The sequence below is a fragment of the Emericellopsis atlantica genome (genome assembly GCF_019669845.1).
Source record: "Emericellopsis atlantica unplaced genomic scaffold F5Z01scaffold_59, whole genome shotgun sequence".
NCBI classification, from domain to species: domain Eukaryota; kingdom Fungi; phylum Ascomycota; class Sordariomycetes; order Hypocreales; family Bionectriaceae; genus Emericellopsis; species Emericellopsis atlantica.
This window is the reverse complement of record NW_025764761.1, coordinates 88-21,804: the sequence shown is the minus strand read 5'-3', so window position 1 is coordinate 21,804 and position 21,717 is coordinate 88. Positions and strand designations below refer to the sequence as shown.

Genomic DNA, 21,717 nt, shown 5'->3' with positions numbered 1-21,717 from the left:
ACCGCATGCGCCTCTCACGTGTACTCCATTTTTACCTCCCATCATGAAGAACATGCCATGGCTATTCTCTTGCTTTCCGATAACGACACACCTGCCAAGTCCTTGCCGCGTGGTAGCCATTGCGGAAGGGTAGGACTGAGAGGGTGTGATGGCTCCGCCATCACCTTGGGCCTCTGCCTGGGGTGGCTGTTGCGTGAGGAACCCCCCCCCCCCCGGGCCAGGCCACCCATGACCTTTCAATGTGGCAGCCACAATTAACCATCACACAAGACTTGAGACGAGAGGGTGTGGGGGCTCCGCCATTATTGCGGGTACCTGCCTGGGGATATCTTGCGGTGTGGCAGCCATCACACTGAGAGGGTGTGATGCTCCGCCAGCGTCTGGCTTGGCACCCCGCTCTGCCAAGCTCTCTGTGGCCTCCGGCTAGGATGCCTGCACGCTCACAGCCACAGTGAAGCGCACGAGGCGGCTGGATCCGAGTGGGTGTGATTCTTGTACTAGTGCTTTGGCTGCTTGCCGTGTGGCAGTCACAGTGGGTCACAGGGAGCTGTGACTGGAACGGCTGCATTCTGCCTGTCAATTAGACTACCCTGAGCGGTGTCCGCATCGGGTTTCCTCAAGCATCAGTGAATGATGGGAAGTGCCCGAGTTTCATGGAAGTGGTGGTCCACAACAAGCGAATGCGGCACGTTTCGGTCATCAGGCTCGATCTCAACTAAGTCCAAGGAGGTTGGGGGCTTCCAGCGGCGGCCGATTGCTTACAAAGTGGCCGTTGACTATGGAGAATGCTGAAACATCCGATCGTCGACTCACTAATGACATGTGCGCTCATCATCCGCATCAGCCTGCTTCCTTGTATCAAGACCGCGCGTCATACTCAAGGAGCGGCCACAAACGGATAGACCCCGGGGCAGTGTGCTTGATACTATTTAATTCTGGTCAGGCTTGCGACTTGCCATTGTCTGTCTACCCAGACTACATAGGGCCGGTCTATGAGCGACGACAATTCTCCACCTACAAACCCACGCAATGAGCAGTTTCTTGCCTGGTCGGCTTCCAAGCCTTGCCGAATTTGATGCAGGCGTCCAATTGCTCACAAAGCGGAAAAAGTCTCTGCGCCGCGGTTGTTCCCTAGCGCATGGGAAAAGGTACACAGTCGAGCAGTCCGACTTCATTATCTATGCCCGTCACGAGATGAAGTGGTCTTGGAACAAAGTCAGAGACGCCTTTGCGATGACCTTCCGGCAGGAACGAACTGTTCCTTGCCTCCAAGGATGCTACTACCGGACTAACATGCATATCCCTATGTGGGACGCCGAGGGTTTCCTTCTCTTCGGCGAGAGAGACGCCACGAAATCTTTGCAATTCAATCTCAAAGGCGCACAAGCACCGCCGGATGAAGACGTTGGTCTCGCACGTCGGCATCCGGAGAGGGCTGCCTTGTACAGCTGGGTTCATCCTTCGGTGCAAAGCCAGGCGCGCGCTTGGGGTACGTTTAGCGGTGCCGAACCATAAAGTTTTCGCTAACTTTCTTTAGCGATGAAACGGCAAGAACAGCTGCGGGAACGCGGACAAAGACGGAAGGATGCCTTGAAATCTAGTGGAGCTGCGAAGCCTAAATACCCAGACACCCTGTCGTTGTAATGTCATTGGATGCCAGATCTCGTGAGTGCCGTCGTACTACTTGAGGTCCCAGGTATGATGGAGAGCGGAGAGGACCCGCGACCCAGGCGGATGATAATATCCGCCGGAGGATGTCGATATAGTTGCTGCCTGCTGCTCTGCTGCTGCGCCAAAGCTCATCCGCCACATTGATTGAAGCATCTACTAGTCCTGTGTCGTGAACTTTCTTCAGCCTATGGCATTGCCTGCACTCGTAACCCTCTGAGTATTGGCCAGCAGGTGAGTATAAATCCAAGTCCATGCCCACTTTGCTGAGTGACCTTCTCTCATTCATCGTACATCTTGAACTACAAACGACGACCCCGAGACTCTCGAGGGATTATAGTCATTCCTATGCCGTCCATCAACCACAAGGCAACCTCAGGCTCCGAGAACTCCGAGAGCAGCTGGGATGTGTATCTTATATTGAACTCAGATCTGAGTTATCTCAACGACCATGGAAAGCTTCGAGGCCAACTTTTCCCCAGCAATGTCAAGATCAGTATCGTCCCGGTAATCTTCACAGAGACTAAAAGAGCGCACGAAATAGAAAAAAAGATTTATCTTCGAGCAGCGACTCAAGTTGAAAAGTTCTACGTCGGCTCGCTTCTTGACACGCATCACTGCTTACAGGGCATTCAAGGATATGCCGTCTGGCTGGGCAGGTGTATGCGCACTCTTTACCATGCTCCACAGGTTCTCTGCGAGAAGAAATCCATGTAAGTTATACTCTGATGTTACTACGGTTTACAAGCACTGAGACGTGGTGAGGCTGGATGGGATTGCCTTTAAGAACCGGCCGAAGCCCTCCTTTATTATACCGTTCGGTGCTATGGTCAAGCCATGGGCAGGAAGTCGCGACTGCTCCAGCTCAATGCCCCAGGAATCTGGAAAATAGTCTGTGAAAATCTCGGCCTGCTTAGCTTGAACACTACTCAGCAATTGCACTCATACGGAGGCTCTTGAGCGTGTTGGGAAATCATGGTTTGCCTGAAGAGCCTATCCTGGACCACACACCTTCGCAAAACTGCCAGCTTCTGGCTTTCCTTCTGTAAGTAGCATCCAAGAACCCTGGCAAGTGTGCCAAAGTTGAAGAAATCCTTTAAAAATCCGAGCTATATTCCAAATCTGACACCAGCACTTCTTTGTGGACATATGCCTTCTGCATGCCCTTAGTGTGTCTCACACCTCCCCTATCCATTGTGAGCTATCGCCCGGTGTACGACGAGAGCCATCTGCTGACGAGGGAGCCTCACGGCGAAGCGCTCTCTTGCCATCTCACAACAAGCCAGTTCAGCGAACTAGCGTAATTCCATGACAATTTGGTCAAAAAAGGCTGGGTATGGAATGAAGGAGTGCACATCACATGCCGCTGTTGTTATGGACGGGAAGAACGCTGCTGGCACCTAATTCACGTCACACCATATAGTATTATTCACGCCCCAATATATCTTTCTTCCAGAACAAGATCAGAAGGGGTCTGCGCGGTCGCCGCTAGTTATCCTGGTACTTGTTTCACCCTACCCTATAGTCACGTGCCGTCGCAGAGATGGACCGCACGCTATATGTCTAGCGATGAAAGGACTCAATCACAAACCACAAAAGCATGTACTATAGTAAGCTTTAGTTATACTATAAGTCGTACACTCTTGCAATACCTTGCGTTGCTCTGTCCACTGGGTGCATATGAAAAGGAAACCGCTATCGTTTCTCGGGTCCGTCTGCAGGTACGTAGATCATATAGTGCCGCTTGGATGTGGTGTATAGTCGTTAACTCTTGCCATGCCCGTCCGCAGCTGCACAAGTATACTAGCCTCTTTGCGCCCGAGCTGATCATACTTTACCTTGGTGTGTTTCCCTGGTAGCGCTACGTCGATTCGCTTCGAGTACTTGCCAACCTTGTCGGGCAGTTGGTCGTAGGATGCTTCTGTCGGGACATGTTTGGGCTTATTAAATTCATAGCAGGGAGCTGCTCCGACCGGGTGACGTCTTCTCTCGTCGTCTTCCTAGCTTCTTCCTTTGCCTTCTTTATTAGCTCGTTCTCGCTACTCGCAGGTGACCATTGGATTCTGGTTCTACCCAAGTGATGTCCTTCCAGTGTGGCAGCCATAATTGACCATCACACAAGACTTGAGACGAGAGGGTGTGGCGGCTCCGCCATTATTGCGGGTATCTGCCTGGGGATATCTTGCCATGTGGCAGCCATCACACGAGACTAGAATTGAGAGGGTGTGATGGCTCGGCAAGAACAAACACCCCCTTACCTCAATAGGCAAGCCGGGTAGCAGTGTTGGCCAACACTTCCGTGAGGGTGTGGACGCTGCATGAGACCCCTGTTGCTCGTCGTTGCACTCACGCGTGTGAGCCATCAGAATCAATTAGGTTGGACGGGCTCACTAGCGCTGCAAATGCATATTTCGAGTTGGCTGACAACGCCGCCAGCACCGCGTTTACTTTTCCAAAGTCTCCACTGTGCCAGATCGGCAGCCTCATCAAAGTCAGATCTCCCTGACTCAGGTCGCCGTGGCCAAGTCCGGCTGTGACGTGGTATCACCAGGAAGGCGGAGCCCGTGCAGGGGTTCCGCCGGCTGCCCAATACATACCTTCGCTTAGTGGCAAGCCCAGCGTCTGGCCGCAAAGGCCGAAGACGGATATTGTGCGTACCTAGTTTGGGTAGGGATACTGCCCATTCTTGGACACCCCAACATGGTGCGGAGCGATTCGCCAGAGCTGGCACGCCCACCTTACCCATCTCCTGTCTTTCTGCCTCGTAGCCAGCGGCGGCCACTGTGAGCGGCGAGTGTGGGCAACCTTGACCCCCTGGCAGCAAATGGTCGAAAATGGGGCCAAGGTCGGCAGACCAGGACCACATGAGGATTTTTTAAGAGTGCACTAAAAGACCGTTCTGTGGTGAGTTTATCGTTCTTCTTGACACTACTGTATCCAACAGTTCAGTAGACTAGGTTCCGCCTGTCGCACCCGTGTCTTTTCATAGCCATGTCTTCCCTGATAGACGCTATCCCCTGGGAGGCGCTGATCACCTGGTCAAGCCTCGCCGTGGGACTCACGGCGACCCTGATAACCACTATCGTGCGCCGTCGCTATCTTTCTGCCATATCGAACATTCCGGGCCCGTTTTGGGCCTCCCTCACTCGGCTATGGCATGTCTGGATCATCCTCGAAGGAAGGCAGAACGAGCGTCTCGTGGCTCTCCACAAACGGTATGGCCCGTTCGTTCGCATCGCCCCGAACGAGGTCAGCGTTTGTCACCGAGATGCCTCCACGCTCCTTTTGCGAGCCAATCTACACAAGGTCGGTCCGAACAAGTGCATGGTCTGCCCGCGGATAACTGAGTAACCCCCTGCAGGGCGACTGGTACCACGTCACGGCAGTGCCCGACTTCCGCTTCCGGAACCCTATGTCGACGACCGATCCCCAGGAGAAAAAGGCGCTTTCGAAACACTTTGCCCCAGGATACGCCCCGTCGAAGGTCCGGGGATGGGAGTCCGATATCAACAGAAACATCGAGTGCTTGCTGTCTTGGATAGACGCTTATGCCGAGGACGAGAAGCCGATGCACCTTGATAAGTTCATCACGTACACGACATTCGACAACATAGGCTCCGTCTTTTTCTCGGAGCCTTTTGGTTTCATCAAAGCGGTACGTCATATTCTACAGTAGCCGGAGGTTGTCGTCCTTGCTAGTGACCATACTCATGGCTAGAGTCCCTCCACGACTTTGAGCTGACGGCAGCAGGGCCGCGATATAGGCGGAACGTTGCGGAACAACGTCGCGCTCAGCAAATTCGCAGCCGCCGCTGGTTTCTTCCTCGTGCCCCTGCGCATCCTTGTCAACCCGTTAACTAGTTGGATGCTGCTGCTGCCGATGGGCAAACTGTACAGGACCACGTCAGCGGCTTTGCGGAAGCGGATGAGCAACCCCAATGCCGGCAAGGACATGCTCTCGCACTGGCTTCGCGCTTCCAAAGTATCAGGGGCACTGAGCGTACAGGAGATCGAGGCGCAGGCGAATGTGAATGTGGGCGCAGGGGCGGAGCCTGTTTCCAGTACCTATCCCAGTTCCTCTTTCTTAGCCCCGCGCTGACTCCACCTTGAAGCTGCTATTCAGAGCGTTGTGTATCACATGATCAGGCATCCCAAGGCTTGGTCGACGGCCCGCGACGAGATCGATGCCGCTCGTGCCCAAGGGCGCTGCCAACATCGCGTTGTTTCGTCGCACGACGCCCAGAGCCTACCTTATGTACAAGCTTGCGTGAAGGAGTCGCTGCGCTTGTTTAGCCCAACGACCATGGGCTTACCTCGTAAGGCCCCGAAGGGCGGCATCACTATCGCAGGCCGACACTTCGCAGAGGGCACCACTCTCAGTGTTTCTTCGCAGTAGGTTTGCGCGCGGTTGGTGAGCCGGTTCACCACGGAAGGCTGACACCCACAAGTGCAGTGCACCTCTCGACGGACATCTGGGGAGCTGATGCTCACCAATGGCACCCAGAACGCTGGATGTCTGGCTATACAAAGGAGTTGGAGAAAAACTGGTTGGTGGTAAGTTATCGCACGATCTACGGACGCCGCGCCAAGAGCTAAGGTGGCAAGTTTTCCGCTGGGTTTATGACGTGCCCGGGGCGTCACCTTGCGCTGATGCAGGTCTCTAAAGTGGTAGCTTCTCTGATCCACTGCTACGACATCCGTCAGGTGGATCCGGACAGCGTGTGGAGGTACCAGGCTAACTTCACCGCGCTGACGCACTCGTGGCCGGTCTATGTGAAGAAGAGGATGGATTGAGGGCTTTTGGTATCAGTTCAGCATTGGAGATCTCTTTCTAGGCACCGAGTCAACAGACAAGGAGGGCGGCCATGATGGTGTCCCGACTGTGCTGCATTAGTTAGCGTAGCAGTAACAAAGGAGACCGCTCGGTGGCTTCCCCCTGAGTCAAAGTGGATACGGATACAGTTGTACTGCTACGCAACAACAGCCATCGAGATATCATCGACCACGCGGCGCGCGTGACGGAGAGAACGGGAACTATCTAGATGCGACGTTGCTCAACTATTTAGCTCCGGGCCACGAGACTATCGGTCGAGGCAGAACTCAAACTACGTACTGGAACGAAAACTGGATGCTCCTATCCGCTGTTCTTGTATCATGTCAAAAGAGGGAATCCAGCCCATAGTAAGTGTGCCTAGATGTAGTGAGCAACCGTGTCAAGCCACACCTACTGCATAGGAGGGACGGATGTGTGGCGATCAACAAGATGGAAAGGCGCCGCATTGTCGATGAGAACCAATGAGGCCTTTGTTCCTAGGCCACCTCACAGTTGCAGGATGACTTGATTAGCAGCTACATTAGCGTCGGTCCAACGCGGAGAGACTTTCTTGGCTTCACACGATTCTCTGAGGCACTCTACAGGGTGCGTGACCCCAAAGTGGAAGGTAGCTAGGTGATGAGGCTCATGAGCTGCAGATTTTCCTTCTCTAGCAGACTGTGCCGCAGACTGCTAAAATTGCCCAGAAGCTTATGCACGCTAGACGCAGTTTTTATGTAGCCCTTGATTAAGAGCCATTATCACAAATTAAAACACCAGCCTGGAGTGACAGCTGACTCTAACGAAAAGCCCCTTCTTCCCCCTTCCCCCACCCCTTTTGATGCTCTGGGAAGTCGGCTGAAGAAACAAGCTCGATTCAACAGGTCTAGGACTCTTTGTGGCAAGCTCTTGAAGTCACTAAGGTAGCATGTAGGGGGAAAGACCTGAAGGTCATAGAAGATTACGAGATTGGGGACGGATTCAAGGGCCGATTGGTTATGATATACGCCGAAACGTACCACACAAGACTCTAAAGACTCTACGGAAAGGATGGGCAGACACAGGACTATGCAAGTGAACGCCTAGGTTGTGATTGCTTGTATCTACACTATGAGTAGGCTCATCCCAACTGCGACAGATACAAAGCAAGCCGCGACAGTGGCGGCCAGGCTTCCACGCATGGTCTCGCCATGGCCCTCTTCGTCGTCTTCGTCGGACGGGCAATCCACGTCCTCCAATCCCCGACAGAAGACGTTGGTGGCGGAAGCAAGGATACTCTCCTGAAGTTCCGAGCTGACCTGTACCTCGCAGGGCTTCGGGTCTGGCTTGACTGACGAGAAGTAGGCACACCACTGGCCTGGGTAGCTTTGAGGGTATGGTTCGCCAATTTCGGTGATATTCAAAGTAACGCTCGGGAAGTCGGAGCATTGGGAATCATCTGAAGAAGCAACCAAATCAGGCTCTCGGCCACCTTCCTCGGTCGTAAACCGTACATAGTGGTGGAAATTTCCAGAATAAGGGTATATATATCGGCCCTCCCCTTCGGTGCAGTTAATCCACGTGAGACTCCAGCCGAGAGACCAATACGCCTCTGTGTCGAAGTTTCCACCAAAGACATGATGAACAAAGAAAGGCTCGCTATCAGAGGCGTTGGCCATTTCTCCCAAGTGAAAATTGGTCGTATCATTCACATCCCAGTCACTGATGCTCTGATTCCATTTCAACAAGGTGACCGAAAGAGACGGTGTCAATGAATAGGCGATGGTCGGGTTCTGGAATGCGAACATGACTGGAAACAGGGGTGAAGGTGCGTACGTCTCGTTGCGAGGAAAGACTTGATGGAGTTCCGTGATGCCAGTCGATAGATCATCAAAGTCGGGCAGATCGTCAGAGGCAGCCGTAGCGACCGTGCTGCAAGACAGAGCACATGCCCAGGTGACAAGCTGCAGCCAACGAGATAGAATAGCCATACTGATTCTAAATGAGGGCGGAATCAGTTAGGGGGGGAAGAAGATTGTGAGAAAGTAAGATGAGAGAGGAAGTGGGAAGTGGGAAGTGAGTACGGAAAAGGGTTCGTAGAAAAGGTGACAAGGCACATGTCTTTTCCACGCCACCACAAATCGCCAAGGTGTAAAACAAAGCAGCCTGGGCAGTTTAATTTGTTGCCGTCTTTTGTGGGTATACGAGTTATCCACCAAGGCGCATAAGAGCCAACCATGCTATCCGCGGAAAACAAGCCACCGCTGCAGCCGAGCCCTGCTAGTGCCTTGGCCCTATGACCCGGTGGCGTCTACCAGTTGTAGCCGTCTCAGGGGGAGATTACGGATCGGGTTTACGGATTAGTTCACTCTACTCCCCTCGTTAGGTTACGTTCTAATCTGTCCTCCAACAAGAGGACGTGCGAGCGAAGCGAGGCCAAGCCCCCCGCTAGGGGCCGCCGGAGGCAAAAGGCGCCGGAGGCATAAAGCGCCGTTGGTGAGGGCAGCCTCGAGGCCGCCTCCTTGCTCTTGGCGCGATCACGGGTGGGTGAGGTTCTGCAACGACTTACGGAGAAATACGATTTGCGAACCACGAGGAGAAGGAACCGGTTTATGACCGTCGAAACACTGAAAGCCCAGATCGAGACCACGCTGAGCACAACAAAAAAGTGATTCGAACTTGGCGAGCTCCGCGTCCTTGCCGTCTTATTTCTTCTCCTCCTCGCCCCTGGGGGCTCTCGACCGGCATCAATTCTTTTTCTCAGATTTGGGGATATCAAAGTCACTCTCGCAAGAGATCCGGAAGGAGGGCCCCATGGGGGTTATACCAGGAGCACGGGCGGCTTTTTCGCAGAGAGCTCGGGGCTAACTTGCGAGCCTATCATGGGGTTGCCGTGGGCGGTCTAGAAGTAAAGTGGGAAAGTGGTCGTCGTCGCTTCTTCTGGCATCCATTCTATTCCAGACCCTCCGTCTGCCCTCTTCCATAGCGGCTAAGGTGGCGATGGAACCGGGGCGATTCGATCCTACCTACGCATAATCTAGCTAAAAGCAATGAGAATTCATCTCGCCAAAAATAGTTAAGTGATAGGTCGGACTGCCTTGGCCGTGACTAGCCTCGAATTTATACAAAGCGGCATAAGAACAATATTGCTCTAATGTAACTGATAAGCGTCGGCGTTCTAAGCTGAGGCGAAAAGAGGCAGCCTTCTAGTAGATAAGTAGACCAAAATGGCCGAATGCACTGATAGTCCTAGACGAGGTAGCCTACGGGTTCACTAGTCTCGCATGTTTTTCCCGACGATAAGTCCCTCCCTACTCGCTATATCTCTTCCCAAGTCTGCTGTAACGGTCCAAGGCGTGTATATTTGCAACAGGCTATGGCGACTATGACAAGTATCCTCAGATGAGGATCAAAAGGGAAAAAACTATCATCTCCGCCCTGCTGTCGGCCTGATCAGGTCTATGCCGCACTGGCCATCGGATCGTCGGCATTGCCAGTTCCGTGGTGGGCCTGATCACGGGTAAGTGATGCTGGTCTTGATGTTCAGGCCGCGAAGTCCAGCAAGGCCTCATACGGGCCCAGCCCGTTACATCTGCTCCGCCCCGCTGTTACGTTCAAACGTACAACCACATGCGCCCCACTCTTTCTTCCAATTATGCCAGTGCAACCACCATGCGCGGGAATGGCTCACTAGATCACAATACTCCCGTGAGCCCTCACAATCATTACTAGTATATAAGAAGTTACATCTCACCATAGTCAGTCTCTATTCAGCTCCTTAGTTATCAATGCAATATCATTGTTTGTCTACGTATAGATCACCATCTACGGAAGGCCCTAGAATCTTTCTTTGCGGAGGATCCTTCCACCAGCTGTCACGCGTATTAGACTCGATCGCAAGGGGGAAAAAAACGGCTTGGCTGTCCTCAATTCGAAGGAGATTTGTTTACATGTTTCGCATGCCCGCATCACCGAGCCAGTCTTCCTCGCTGATGGAGACCTGCCCGTCCACAATCGGCTGCGCTCGGCTTTATCGGTGCCACGAGATCGATGAGAACTACTTACTGGCAGGTGTGCACCAGATGCGACTAGCTGGGCGTCCACGGCATACTTCGATGCACCTGACGGAAGGGCGCTCATCGGCGTATTGCATTAATACGTAGTCATGGCGCTGCCGTCGGTGACGGGCTCTGTACAGGCTAAGCACAAGCGAGCTAGTTGCCGGACGGGCCAAGGGCTTGCTATGCTGGCCTTGCCGCCTACGATAGATGGAGTCAGTGACATAGTGCAGAGGGGACGGGCCTAATACAGTAGGCTCCTGCAATCATTCATTAATTCTACCTGTCACTTTTCTCGGCACCCAAGTCTGTGCACTGCCTGATTGCAGTCGGCCACGCTTCGTCTACGTTGTCGTTCCTGCCTGCTTCCACTAGAGCCCTGGACTGGGGCCTTGCGATATGGCAGCCATGATACGAGGCTAGCGCTGGGAGGATGTGACGGCTCTGCCAATGCTGTGGGCCCCTGCCTGGGTAGTCCTTGTCCTGTGGCAGTCATCACAGAGGACCATTGTCGAGAGGGTGTGTACTCCGTAGATCTCAGTAGCTTTTCGCCATAGACGAGATGGGTGGGTGTAGGCGAATACGAAAGCACAGGTGCCTAATAATGACTCTGTGAATATTCGTTCCGCTTGTAGGGTATGAGATGATCCAATTCCTATGGATTTGGTCTCGTTCGGGGATGAATTGAGTCTGCTAGACTGGAAGACTGGTGTGGAATCGGCCGCTGTGCTGGCTGAAGAGCTCATGGACAGTTTTGCTAGGTCTTCCGAGTTTGCTCGAGGGAATTTCACACCCGATGTGTCTGTCTCAACGCCCTCTAGGGAGAGGGAAGAAAAGGACTGTCGAGATTTTTCTAGCCCTAACCCAATGGCCCAACCCCGTTTTGGCCCCAGAATGGGATGCATAGGAACCGACAGACATGCTTCACCAGTGGGCGAGAGCTAATCGCCTTCCGTATGACAAACTCTTTGCGAAATCAAGATGTCTTCAGTAGTCGCTCTTCGAGGATCGTTAGGTGCAACTTGTAGGGCTGTAGGGCTGCACAATGAAGTCCCTTCATCAGACGCCACAGCCTGCCTCGCCTAGCATGTTCCCGCAAATGGTTGGCCCCGAGAGCCACCCTCGCTTCTGTACTGTCACAGATGCATTCAAGCAAGTAACTTCTTGACAGGATATCGTAGGTGCGGGCTCGTCCAGGGTGTCCGGCAACAGGTGACTCATGGCAGCGGCGGAGCAGTTCAGCCTTCAGTTCGCCGTGGTCAGGGACGTACGAGCGGTCTCGGAAGTATAGGCGGTTATGGTTCTCGGTGCACTCGGATAGTGTGATACGGGCACGGCGTCGCTTGCCTCTGCGGATCGCTTCCCGAATAGATTCCAGGGTTTTATCAGCGGCATAGCCTTTATCAAAGAGGTCGGACAAGTCGGCAGGGAGTTCGGTTGGCAAGCGAGCGGCGTGAAACCTTACCCTCGGGTCCAGATTCTCTCTCTTTAGTACTGTCTGGCTCTGGTGGAGAAGGCGTTCATCCCCCTCCTTTGGGAGATCCTCTGACCTCCTGGTCAGGGCGTCGGGCTTGGCACCTTGCTTCCCGGGTCGGTAGGTGATCTGAAAGTTAAATCGTGATAGGAACTCAGACCAACGGGCTTGTCTTCGGTTCAGTAGCTTCGTTGTGGTGAAGTACTCTAGGTTACGGTGGTCGGTGATCACTTTGATCGGTGAGGAGGCTCCCTCCAACTCCGGGCGCCATTCCTCAAAGCAGCGAATTATAGCCATTAGTTCTTTGTCGTAGATCTCGTAGTGGCACTCAGTAGCGGTGTGCTTCTTCAAAGAAGAAGGCAACAGGTCGCAGTATCCCATCATCCCCCACCTGGGATATCACCCCAGCGGAGACGTAGTCGGAGGCGTCTGTTTCTAGGATAACATCCTTTTCCCAGTTAAACGGGGCTGGTATCGGGGCGGTGCTGAAAGCGGTCTTCAGGCCTTCGAAGGCGTTACGGCAGTCAGTAGTCCAACAAAACGGGACTCCCTTTCTAGTCAGACGGTTCAAGGGTGCGGTGACCTTCGAGTAGTCCCTAATAAACCTCCGGTAGAAATTGCCGAATCCTAGAAAGGCTTGCACATCGGTTACGCAAGTCGGTGTCTTCCAGTCTCTTACGGCCCGCACTTTCTCAGGGTCCATTCGAATTCCCTCTCGGCCGACAATTAACCCTAGGAATTTCGTCTCGGTCACGAAGAATTCGCACTTCGATATCTTGGCATACAGCCCAGCGTTCCTCAGGGCTTTCAGGACTGTTCGTAGGTGTTCTTCGTGTTCGGATCTCGTTCGGCTATAGATCAGGATGTCGTCTAAGTAGGCGGTACAGAAAACATCAAGGTGTTCTCTCAGTGCGTCATTAATATACCTCTGGAAGGTTGCAGGGGCTCCAGTCATTCCAAATGGCATAACAAGCGACTCGTATAGTCCAAATCGGGTGCGGAAGGCGGTTAGGTATTCTTCCCCTGCGCGGATCCGGATGTTATTGAACGCAGAGACGATATCGATCTTCGAGAAATATCGCATGCCAGCCAGGTTGTTTAGGGATTCCTTAATCAATGGCAGCGGGTATCGGTCTTTGACAGTGACGTTGTTCAGAGCGCTGGCATTGGGCCCAGACGGGCCTCCGGGACGACCTGGTGGATTACTGGGATGAGTTCATCCGTGACCAGCTGCAGTTCACCGTGTCGGTTGCACAGGACTTTGTTCGGCTCTGGGTGACAAACGCCAGGAATGAGTACCAAGGTGATAACCGCGAGAATGTCATTAATCTGATGGCGCGGCTGAGCACCATATTGAGAGTTGCTCTGGGATTGGAGCTTCCATATGAAGACCTGCCTTGAGTGGATCTGGGCCGTGGTATGTGTCAGTACCAGGTGGTGTAGGAAAGGTGGATATTCACTTTCTGTAAAAATTGACACTTGGGACAGCCTGGAGGGGCGAGGCCACCTGCAGTGGAAGGCCCTGTTCGTGACCGGTGTTACTAGCCTGCGGCGTTATTCGTTGTCGTGGCATAGCCAGCCGCAGCCCTTCGCAGGCTTGCTCACCCTTTTTGCTCGAGCCCTACTCACGAATTACTTGTATTGAATCTTTTCCGCTCCCACAGTACATGTAATCATCCTCGCAATGGGGCCTGTGTACAAGGAGGTGACTCGGCTGCAGCTCCTGGGCGACTTGTTCCTCCCTAAACACGAGCTCCACGTATGCGTCGTCCGAGGACGGCTTACCGATTTACGCGAGATAGTCGCGTCTATTCCCTCACCCCGAAGATGCAGGGTCAGCCGCATTACGTACGAGCATATTGAGCTGCAGCTATAAGTCATCCTCCAATCCCAACTTTGTGGCAACTGTCGAACAGTCAGGATGGTGAAGGGAGATAGCGTCGGAGTTAGGTTAGTCCGCTGACTGCTGACTTAGCCTGAGTTCGGCCGCTTTTCGCACCGCTTCCATTATAGGAGCCTTTGATCTCTTCTGCAAACGTTCCATCTCCACTAAGAAACTCTCCTTAACGTCCACTTCCTTTTGCAGAATCCTTTCCCTGGTCACTGCGAGCTCCGCAAGCTCCTTTCGGACTGTGCGTCTCACATCTATCTCATTACCGGCAAGAAGGGATACCACTTCTGACACCTCTATGAACAGCGCCTGAATAGCTTGAGCGTACTCTGATTCGCCCAATGAGATCGCCAGTAACTCTGCATGTTGGAAGTAGTTACTCATCCGAGACCAGGGCATAGGCGTACGATTAACTGCAGCATTTAGAATGCCAACCATCGATTCGGCAAGGCACTCGAATTTCGTGTCCGGAACATCCGGCAACAACCTGTTCTTGGTCTTGCGAAACAAATCGGCCCAGCTTGCCAAATTAGCTGAGCAGGCAAAGTCCCACCGGCGGCGGCTCAAAACGAAGGGCATGGTTCTCTTTGCATGGGCAAAACATGTTTGCTCCAGCAGACTTTGCAGCTCAGTCACGATCGTGTACTGCGTGTCAAATGGAATCATAGTGGGATGATCTTTATCAGTCGCCTCGTCACCTACTCGAATGCCTGTTAATCATGGGACAGATTTTTCACTTCTGCAGAACTTACCCTGCGGTTCCGTGTCTCCCTCAGAAATCAAGTTCTCCTCGCGAACGAGTTGGAAGTCCCTACTATTGTCGCTGGGAGCTTCTTCACTGATACGCGCCTCTTGCGCTACTGTGATCGTATTTGGATCAAGATCGACTTGAACGGGCATCCACCCGTCCGTATCCTTCGGCGGCGACGACAGCGCACCATTGGCCATCAGCCGTCTGACGGATGTGCATATCTCCTCCTCCGTGTTGTTTCTTTGTAGTTTCTTTATGATCTGCTTCGACTTGTATTTCTTCAACGCTTGTCTGATCCCGTCGGGGGTGGGCTCTTTGAGGCAAGCAGCCTTGAAATAAGGCTTGCTCTGCAGTATCATACTGATATAAGCATCGAATGAGTGTTGTGTCTCCCTTGATGCCGTATCGTGACCCAAGGAGTCAGTTTTCGCGTCGTTGGCTTGTGCTTGCTTGGTGAGGGCGCCAGTCTCCGGGTCGGCTATCTGGTCCAATGCAACTTCGCCTGAAACCTCATCCCCTAGAAGTCGACGATAGTCATTTTGAGTGGAGATTGTCGCCATGTTCTAGTCGGAGCCTTACAAAATGTATTATTGCAGAGCAGTAGAACGATTGAAGGCAGATTCGTTTATGTGACCTTCTTGTGAAGGCGGTGTTGAGGTCTGGGTATGGCACCCCTTCTAATACTAGCCACCATCACCTCTGCTCCTTTTTCCAATCCATGATTTTCCTTATGTCTCTTGACGTAATCTGTTCTTTTAAGTTGCTACTTACATCGAAGTATTGGTTGGAGCATGCGCTATGCGTCTGCCGTGTTTCATCCGTGCCGCTCAGTCCTCAATTACTATTCGTGTGCTGTGCGAGACAGCACAATGTCTCCGTGATTCTGACCATTGAGCTGCCACGCTCAATGGCTGTGGCTCTCTTTGCATAGACGCAGGGCAAAGGCGGCTTCAAGCATATCGGATATCAGCCAAGCCGATGATTTGCGACGTTCGAGTCAGACCTTGGAAGCAGCGGGGTGAGGCGGACTAGGGTCATTCCAAAGTCTTGGCAAAAGCGACCTCATCGCCGCCCCATCACCCCTCCCCCACCCCCGCCTTTACCCGTCCGAACCAACTTCTGCGACACCTCTCTGACTAGTAATCTTTCGCCTCTTTCCCCGAGGGATTCACTTCAGCTTCCTCGTTATTTTATAGCTCATTCTCCACATAGATCTGCCTTGGAACGCCAACTCCGCGATGTCGAGATAAGTTCAATGCCTGATCAACCGGAACATTGCGTATTCAAGGTTCAACAACACCAGCTGAATCCTTGCGCAGGGAATGAGGAAGATTTTGAGTATCTACAGGATTGTGCCATGCACGAGGAAACTGAACTGCATGCACCACCTCAAAGCTGATATCTGCTGTGATAATTGGAGCATGCGCTATGCGTTCGCCGTGTTTCATCTGTGCCGCTCGGTCCTCAATTACTATTCGTGTGCTGTGCGAGACAGTCCAATGTCTCCGTGAGCTCTAACCACTGAGCTGCAATTTTAAATGGCTGTGGCCCTCTTTACATCGACATGGGGCAAGTGCTCGTCCCCGTGTGACACGCATGAATTTACCGAGCCAGGCTGGCTACTTTTGGAGATACAGGACCCTATCAGCCAATTCACGGGCTACGCCAAAGTCGGAAGGCTGGACTGGCAGCTCTAAGGTGGCTGAAATCCAATCGAACCATGGCACATGAATAACTCACCCTCATTATTTGAGTCTGTATGTTCTGACCCGACGTGCGGCCACATGTGCCGTCATGCGGCCCGCATGTGACTCATCTCTGCACCACACCTTTTCTCTCCAGCCGCATTCACGCACGGGCTCGCGACGAGCCTCACTCATGGATCACCGTGATACCCTGCATAATCACTTAGTACAAGGGAGCCATGCTTTACCACAGGCAATCTCTACCTAGCTCGATACCTATCAATATAATATCTACTGCACCGGACTGTGATACGGCCGCTCAAGTCAAACGACGTCCTAGTGTAATTAGTTCATAAACCGACTTCTATTCTACCTACCCGGGAGTTAGTCTAGACCCGATCGTTACACTGTGGAAAGCATCGCCCGTGCTAGGATGAAGCTTCGCGCCTAACATAATATGCAGCAGGTCGAGTGAGCTCGATGCTTTCGCCGACTAGACTTGGCTCGAGGGTGGAGGCAAACAGAGGTTGCTCTACCATCTTTACCAAGGCAGGTGTAACGGCTATGCCTAAGCCGTTGCGCCAAGGGCAAAAGATCAGGCATTGATCGAATGACGAGCGATCAAAATGACCCCGCTCAGATCTTGCGTGCTGGCTTGTCGTGACCTGCAATCCGAGTTTTCTTTGCTAATTATCCTCAGGTTGGTCACCGCGCTCAGACCAGATCGCAGCCAACAGAGGAGAGAATCGTTATGTCGTTGGTGATTGGCAGTCGCAGTTGCAGTAGCGTGTTCCCCCTTCTCTCGTGCGGGAGGCCGTCCATTACGCGAAGACAGCAGAGACGGCGGCGCATAGGCCGAATAAGCGAGTTGCGTCTGAGCAGACAGTCAAGCCTTCGCTGGTGAGGCTACATGGCCGTCGGCAAGTGCTTGCTGTTTCTTCACGTCGACCAATCTGACCTGCAAACGTTATACTGCGTCCATCCGTTCCAAGCGAAGATGTAGGGGAGGCATCAGCGAGACCTTAGGAATGATGCAATGAAAATTGTCCAGGACTATCAAAACGAGCCTTGGGAGTCAAGATTCGATGGGTTCAAAAAAGTTTCTTCAGGGTCCCCGAACCTTCGCCGACTGAGTGATTATTCGAGCTGCATTTTCTCTCCGTCAAGTGTAACTTCTTCCACAATGATGCCGAATGAGTGACAAAGGGTCAGTTCGATTCTTATTCGCGATTACTGTTTCCATATATCACACCTCACTGACCAGCTTCCCAAGCGGCTAAGGGTTCAGCCCTATGATTGTCGTGTTAGAGGCCCGACTTTGACAGTGACGACATTGGGGAATGCCCATGTCAATCTTCGGAGGTACGACGTCGATTCAGCCCCAACCCCTAAGCTTGATGGAAATCGACGTAGGGGTGCTTCGTCGTGGACCAAGCGGTCCAGGCTTCGTAGCTGTCATGGAGTTCCCTCTTGTATGGTTGTCATGGTCCCTGTGCGTAGTCCAAAAGTGGCCGCCTGGATAGCTTTCCAAGGAAAAACAGATCCGAGTCTAGAGGACAGCGCCATCATGGCCAAGAGACCCGGTCCCGCCTTTCAAGGGGAAGTTTATACAGGGGAGTACCCCTCGATCCCGTACGGGGACCACGGTGGCCTCGCAAAAGGTGGTCCCATGGCAACTACGGAGGGACATAGAAGATCAAGTGAGTAACTCGCAGCCGATCTGCATATATGAAGGAGATGGATGAGGAGACAAAACGTTACCAGTGAAAGTAGGGCATGCTGTGTGAGACCCAGATGAGACATAACTCGGGCGAGAGTGTCATGGCCGCCGTCTCTTTCCACAGCACATTATAGACCTTCGCAACATGTCGGATACTTAAAGACGTGTCTTTTTCGAGTGCTTTGAGGGCAAGGATCACTCGAGACTCCTTTGGAAGTTCATCCATATCTATATGTGGTAACAATTGGTGAGGAATGTAGTTGTACGCAGATGACGGGGAAGGTGCGCCGCTCGGGGGTGTGCGCCGCTCGGGGGTGGATTACGTTAAACCGACTTCTATTCTATCTACCCGGTAGCTAGTCTAGACCCGAACGTCATATACTGGGGCTCTTAGTTGTATCTGCGGCGTCTATATGCCTTTCCCCAATAGTTGTATTTGTTCCCTGCTGGCGGTGCGCTGTTACCAGACTTCTTTCAAGTAGTGGTTTAGCTGTAGATGAACCCATTAAATGGAGGGTGAGTTACTGTGCTCCGACACCCCAGGTCACGTCATGTTTTGAGAGGGTAGAAGCAACAGACGCTGGAAGCACAAGCTTCCACACGCGACGCTATGCGCGATACATCCGCGACTTACTAAGCCAGCTCGCTACCAGACGGTGCATTTAGGCCCTGACTTGATGCCATCGGTGAACGACACTTACCATACCCACCGATGGACGTGTCGCACTCAACACGGTTATGTATCTCTTCTACCCCCAAGCATGCCGACTCTTGAGGAACAAGATGTGGCGCTAGAGGCTATATTTAGAAGCTCCAAGAAAAGTTGTATCTGGTCATCAACCTGTGGCGGGGCCGCGAGCGCACTAGATGTTCGAACCGCCGTGCGTCACACCGGAAACCAGACACTGAGCCGCCCTGTCTTGAGGAAATCACGACTCATGTCCAGGTTTGCTCGTCCCAAATACAGAAATTTAAAGCAGATGCACGCCGTCAATCTCCAAAGACTCTTACCGTGAATCATGCGGGTTACATCCTCCCAGAAACACAGCGAGACAACGTTGCCGCTCGCGGGACCTAACGAAGACGAAGAGGTCGAAGAACATCATCCTGCTTCTGATCTCGCTGCTTCATCCCTACAGAAGCCGCGCTTCCACCTTTCCCTAGAGGAAAGGGGAGTAGATCTGACCCCCAAGTTCTACGCAGATTCTCCCATGCTCACCCATAAAGTACGGTGTTCGCACTTCAACTGCGCTCATAGACTCATTGACTTCATACCAAGACAAGTCGTACCATTTCTACTTTCTTGCTGTGACATTCAGCCAACCCACGCCATTCAAGAGCTCCTCCAAAAACGTTCCAAGTATGGATGACTGGGACTTTTCGTCATCAATCCCTATCACGAACATCGAACCCCTTGCACATGCCGATATTGATAACGGAGATCATGCTAATTGCAAGTCATCCTTGTAATTCCTGTCCTTTATCACCACTCTCTCCAGCCCTGACCGTACATGTTTGGCATTCTTAGTACCTTCCAGTTCAAGAACCTTAGTGTCTCCGACGGGTTGGCGCCGAGCAGGTTTCACGCGATGCGTACCTTCTGAGATACACCACCAACCAGCCTGCCCCCACAATTATCGCGGAGACGAAGGTGGTCGGCAACTGGAGGTCGCTCATGGGCGGGGTATTGATCGGGATCCATGCCATAACCGATTTCAGCAGGAAGGGACTTCTCAATTAGCATATGGCAAAGACGTTCTCGGCTTGACTCACAAAAGTAGACGATACACCAGTTGGATGCAGTGGGACCGAACATACGACCAAAGCCAGGCGATGACGATGGCGGGAAGGGACCCCGCGACCAGAAAACACAGAAGTAAGGTTAGGCCCCAAAGCAGGCGAGACACGGTCCTCATCCTTGTGGGTGGTCTACCCGTCAGTGTCATCGTCGAAAGAGACACGAGATAGGCGTTCTTGAGCCAAAGAAACCAAGGGCACAAAACAGAAGCGAGGACTGGGGCTTTATGGTGTATATGGTGACGAAGTACATCGCATACTTTGTCAATAAGACGCTGGAAAGGGGACAGTGCGAGATTGTCGCGCGACGCTGTAGGCTGCTTTGGAGGTGCCGAGTTATTCATGGCGCTTACTGTTATTGATAAGCTGTCTTCTTTACCTTTATGTTATATGTGGCCGCCTGGAAATGGACGAAAAGCTTGGAGCAGCGACAAGGTCTCCAAAGCCGCAGGTTCCGACAGTTAATCGGGCGAAGCCGGCAGCTTCTGGTTATCAATGCAAGTGCATCACTTTAGGTCGGAACTCCCACCTGGCATCTTGTCAACGGAGTTGACAATTTGGGAGCGGCCATATCTCGGGGTGCTTAGTGCTCTATGATTCCGTGAGGCTAGATGAAGTTCACAAATGGAACCCCGTGCTTTAAAGCATCCGGGACACACAAGAGACACTCCAAAACCGTACACACCATGCACGCCGATCCACCAAAAAAGCGCGATCGCACAAGAGAGAATTTTTCGCGCGCGATGTTTCGCATGATGAAGCGCTGCGACGCGATCAGCAAGCGTTATCCGAACGCTGATATATACTTGCTCATCCGTCAAAACCAGCGACACTATCAATACAATTCGACGACACCCAACTCGAATTTTCCCACGCCGCCGGCTGAGTTGGTGAGTTCAGCTATTCAAGCCACCATTCAAAGTCTGACCATGGAAGGACATGACATATCCTCCCACGGTAACGCGAACACCGGCATCATTTTCCGAGGGGAAATCCTGCTCCGGGAGATAAAATACAAAGAAGAGAGAAGGATGACAGATAGGTGATGGCATGCATTGTACTCGAACAGGAGGTGACACCGAATATGTGTATGGGTTGGTGATATACTAGTTGTGCTATGGGATGGGTCGATTGAATTTAAAATGAGGCCACCTCTCCTAGGAACCACCATCATCCCCATTGACTTGCTCGGATTGACTGGTATCTTGATAAAAGAGCCCGCGTGCGACATCGAGTTTTTGCTCGGCTTTGCATCCCGTATCCTGGATTCATACTAATTGGGTACAAAGATCCTAACAATACGCCCTGAGTTTCCCCGACTCTATGTAAGCCGGGTTGCAGCACTTATTGTATTTTTATTTGAAGCGGCGCTAATGCACACTTTCTGTTCTTAGGCGACTAAGGCGTCGCGCTAGATGTAATGGCTCTGAAGATTCTGGATCAGCAGCCGGTAGTGTAACGGCTACGCCTAAGCCGTTGCGCCAAGGGCAAAAGATCAGGCATTGATCGAATAACGAGCGATCGATGCAGGCGTAATAGCTGATAGGGACCGGACCACATGTAGCCGGCTTTTCTAGAAGTCTCCAGGGGCCGTCCTACCCACTGGAGTGCAATGGCAAGGCTCCACAAAGCTGGCAGCCTTCCGGATGGCGATGGGTTTTCTCAGTTGTCCTGATAGAGGGCTTTGATTTTACCGGCCCAAGCCCAGCCTGCAGTGTTCCGTGGCCGTATCAAGGTCCATGCTGGCTCTTTGTGGACATTTCTGCAAGAGACGCCCATATCACCATTGTCACATCCGCCCCAACAATAGATGTGATGCTAGGTGTCAAGTCCCATGCATCTTGTGGCTCGCGGCGGAACCGGAACAGGACGGTATTGCCC

General features: G+C 52.6%; 7 protein-coding genes across 7 annotated transcripts; 4 read left to right on the top strand and 3 right to left on the bottom strand.

Moving 5' to 3' along the window:
- Positions 1-1,143: 1,143 nt before the first annotated feature.
- F5Z01DRAFT_606075 (uncharacterized protein) lies at positions 1,144-1,584 on the top strand (the record flags this gene model as incomplete). Its single annotated transcript, XM_046260768.1, has 2 exons — positions 1,144-1,489; positions 1,538-1,584. Coding segments are annotated over 2 exons (393 nt in total), but the record flags the coding sequence as incomplete, so codon positions are not given.
- Positions 1,585-4,659: 3,075 nt separating this feature from the next.
- F5Z01DRAFT_684508 (cytochrome P450) lies at positions 4,660-6,064 on the top strand (the record flags this gene model as incomplete). Its single annotated transcript, XM_046265936.1, is given in 5 exon segments — positions 4,660-4,978; positions 5,030-5,082; positions 5,102-5,323; positions 5,420-5,729; positions 5,781-6,064. 5 exon segments carry the CDS (start codon positions 4,660-4,662, stop codon positions 6,062-6,064), a joined length of 1,188 nt encoding a protein of 395 aa, XP_046113508.1.
- A 147-nt stretch (positions 6,065-6,211) lies between these two features.
- On the top strand, positions 6,212-6,486 carry F5Z01DRAFT_668771 (uncharacterized protein). The gene has a single exon (XM_046264373.1). It carries the CDS (start codon positions 6,289-6,291, stop codon positions 6,460-6,462), a length of 174 nt encoding a protein of 57 aa, XP_046113507.1. The 5' UTR covers positions 6,212-6,288; the 3' UTR covers positions 6,463-6,486.
- Positions 6,487-7,242: 756 nt separating this feature from the next.
- Positions 7,243-8,719, bottom strand: F5Z01DRAFT_474282 (uncharacterized protein). Its single transcript, XM_046260022.1, has one exon. The coding sequence runs from the start codon at positions 8,449-8,451 to the stop codon at positions 7,585-7,587; it is 867 nt and encodes a 288-aa protein (XP_046113506.1). The 5' UTR covers positions 8,452-8,719; the 3' UTR covers positions 7,243-7,584.
- Positions 8,720-13,905: 5,186 nt separating this feature from the next.
- On the bottom strand, positions 13,906-14,950 carry F5Z01DRAFT_474232 (uncharacterized protein). The gene has a single exon (XM_046260021.1). The coding sequence runs from the start codon at positions 14,547-14,549 to the stop codon at positions 13,944-13,946; it is 606 nt and encodes a 201-aa protein (XP_046113505.1). The 5' UTR covers positions 14,550-14,950; the 3' UTR covers positions 13,906-13,943.
- A 4,536-nt stretch (positions 14,951-19,486) lies between these two features.
- On the bottom strand, positions 19,487-20,313 carry F5Z01DRAFT_474178 (uncharacterized protein). The gene is made up of 3 exons (XM_046260019.1): positions 19,813-20,313; positions 19,637-19,768; positions 19,487-19,570 (listed from the first exon to the last, which is right to left on the bottom strand). The coding sequence occupies exons 1-3, from the start codon at positions 20,178-20,180 to the stop codon at positions 19,564-19,566; spliced, it is 507 nt and encodes a 168-aa protein (XP_046113504.1). The 5' UTR covers positions 20,181-20,313; the 3' UTR covers positions 19,487-19,563.
- A 100-nt stretch (positions 20,314-20,413) lies between these two features.
- On the top strand, positions 20,414-21,128 carry F5Z01DRAFT_474191 (uncharacterized protein). Its single transcript, XM_046260020.1, has 2 exons — positions 20,414-20,726; positions 20,773-21,128. Exons 1-2 carry the CDS (start codon positions 20,448-20,450, stop codon positions 20,845-20,847), a joined length of 354 nt encoding a protein of 117 aa, XP_046113503.1. The 5' UTR covers positions 20,414-20,447; the 3' UTR covers positions 20,848-21,128.
- The last annotated feature ends 589 nt before the right edge of the window (positions 21,129-21,717 follow it).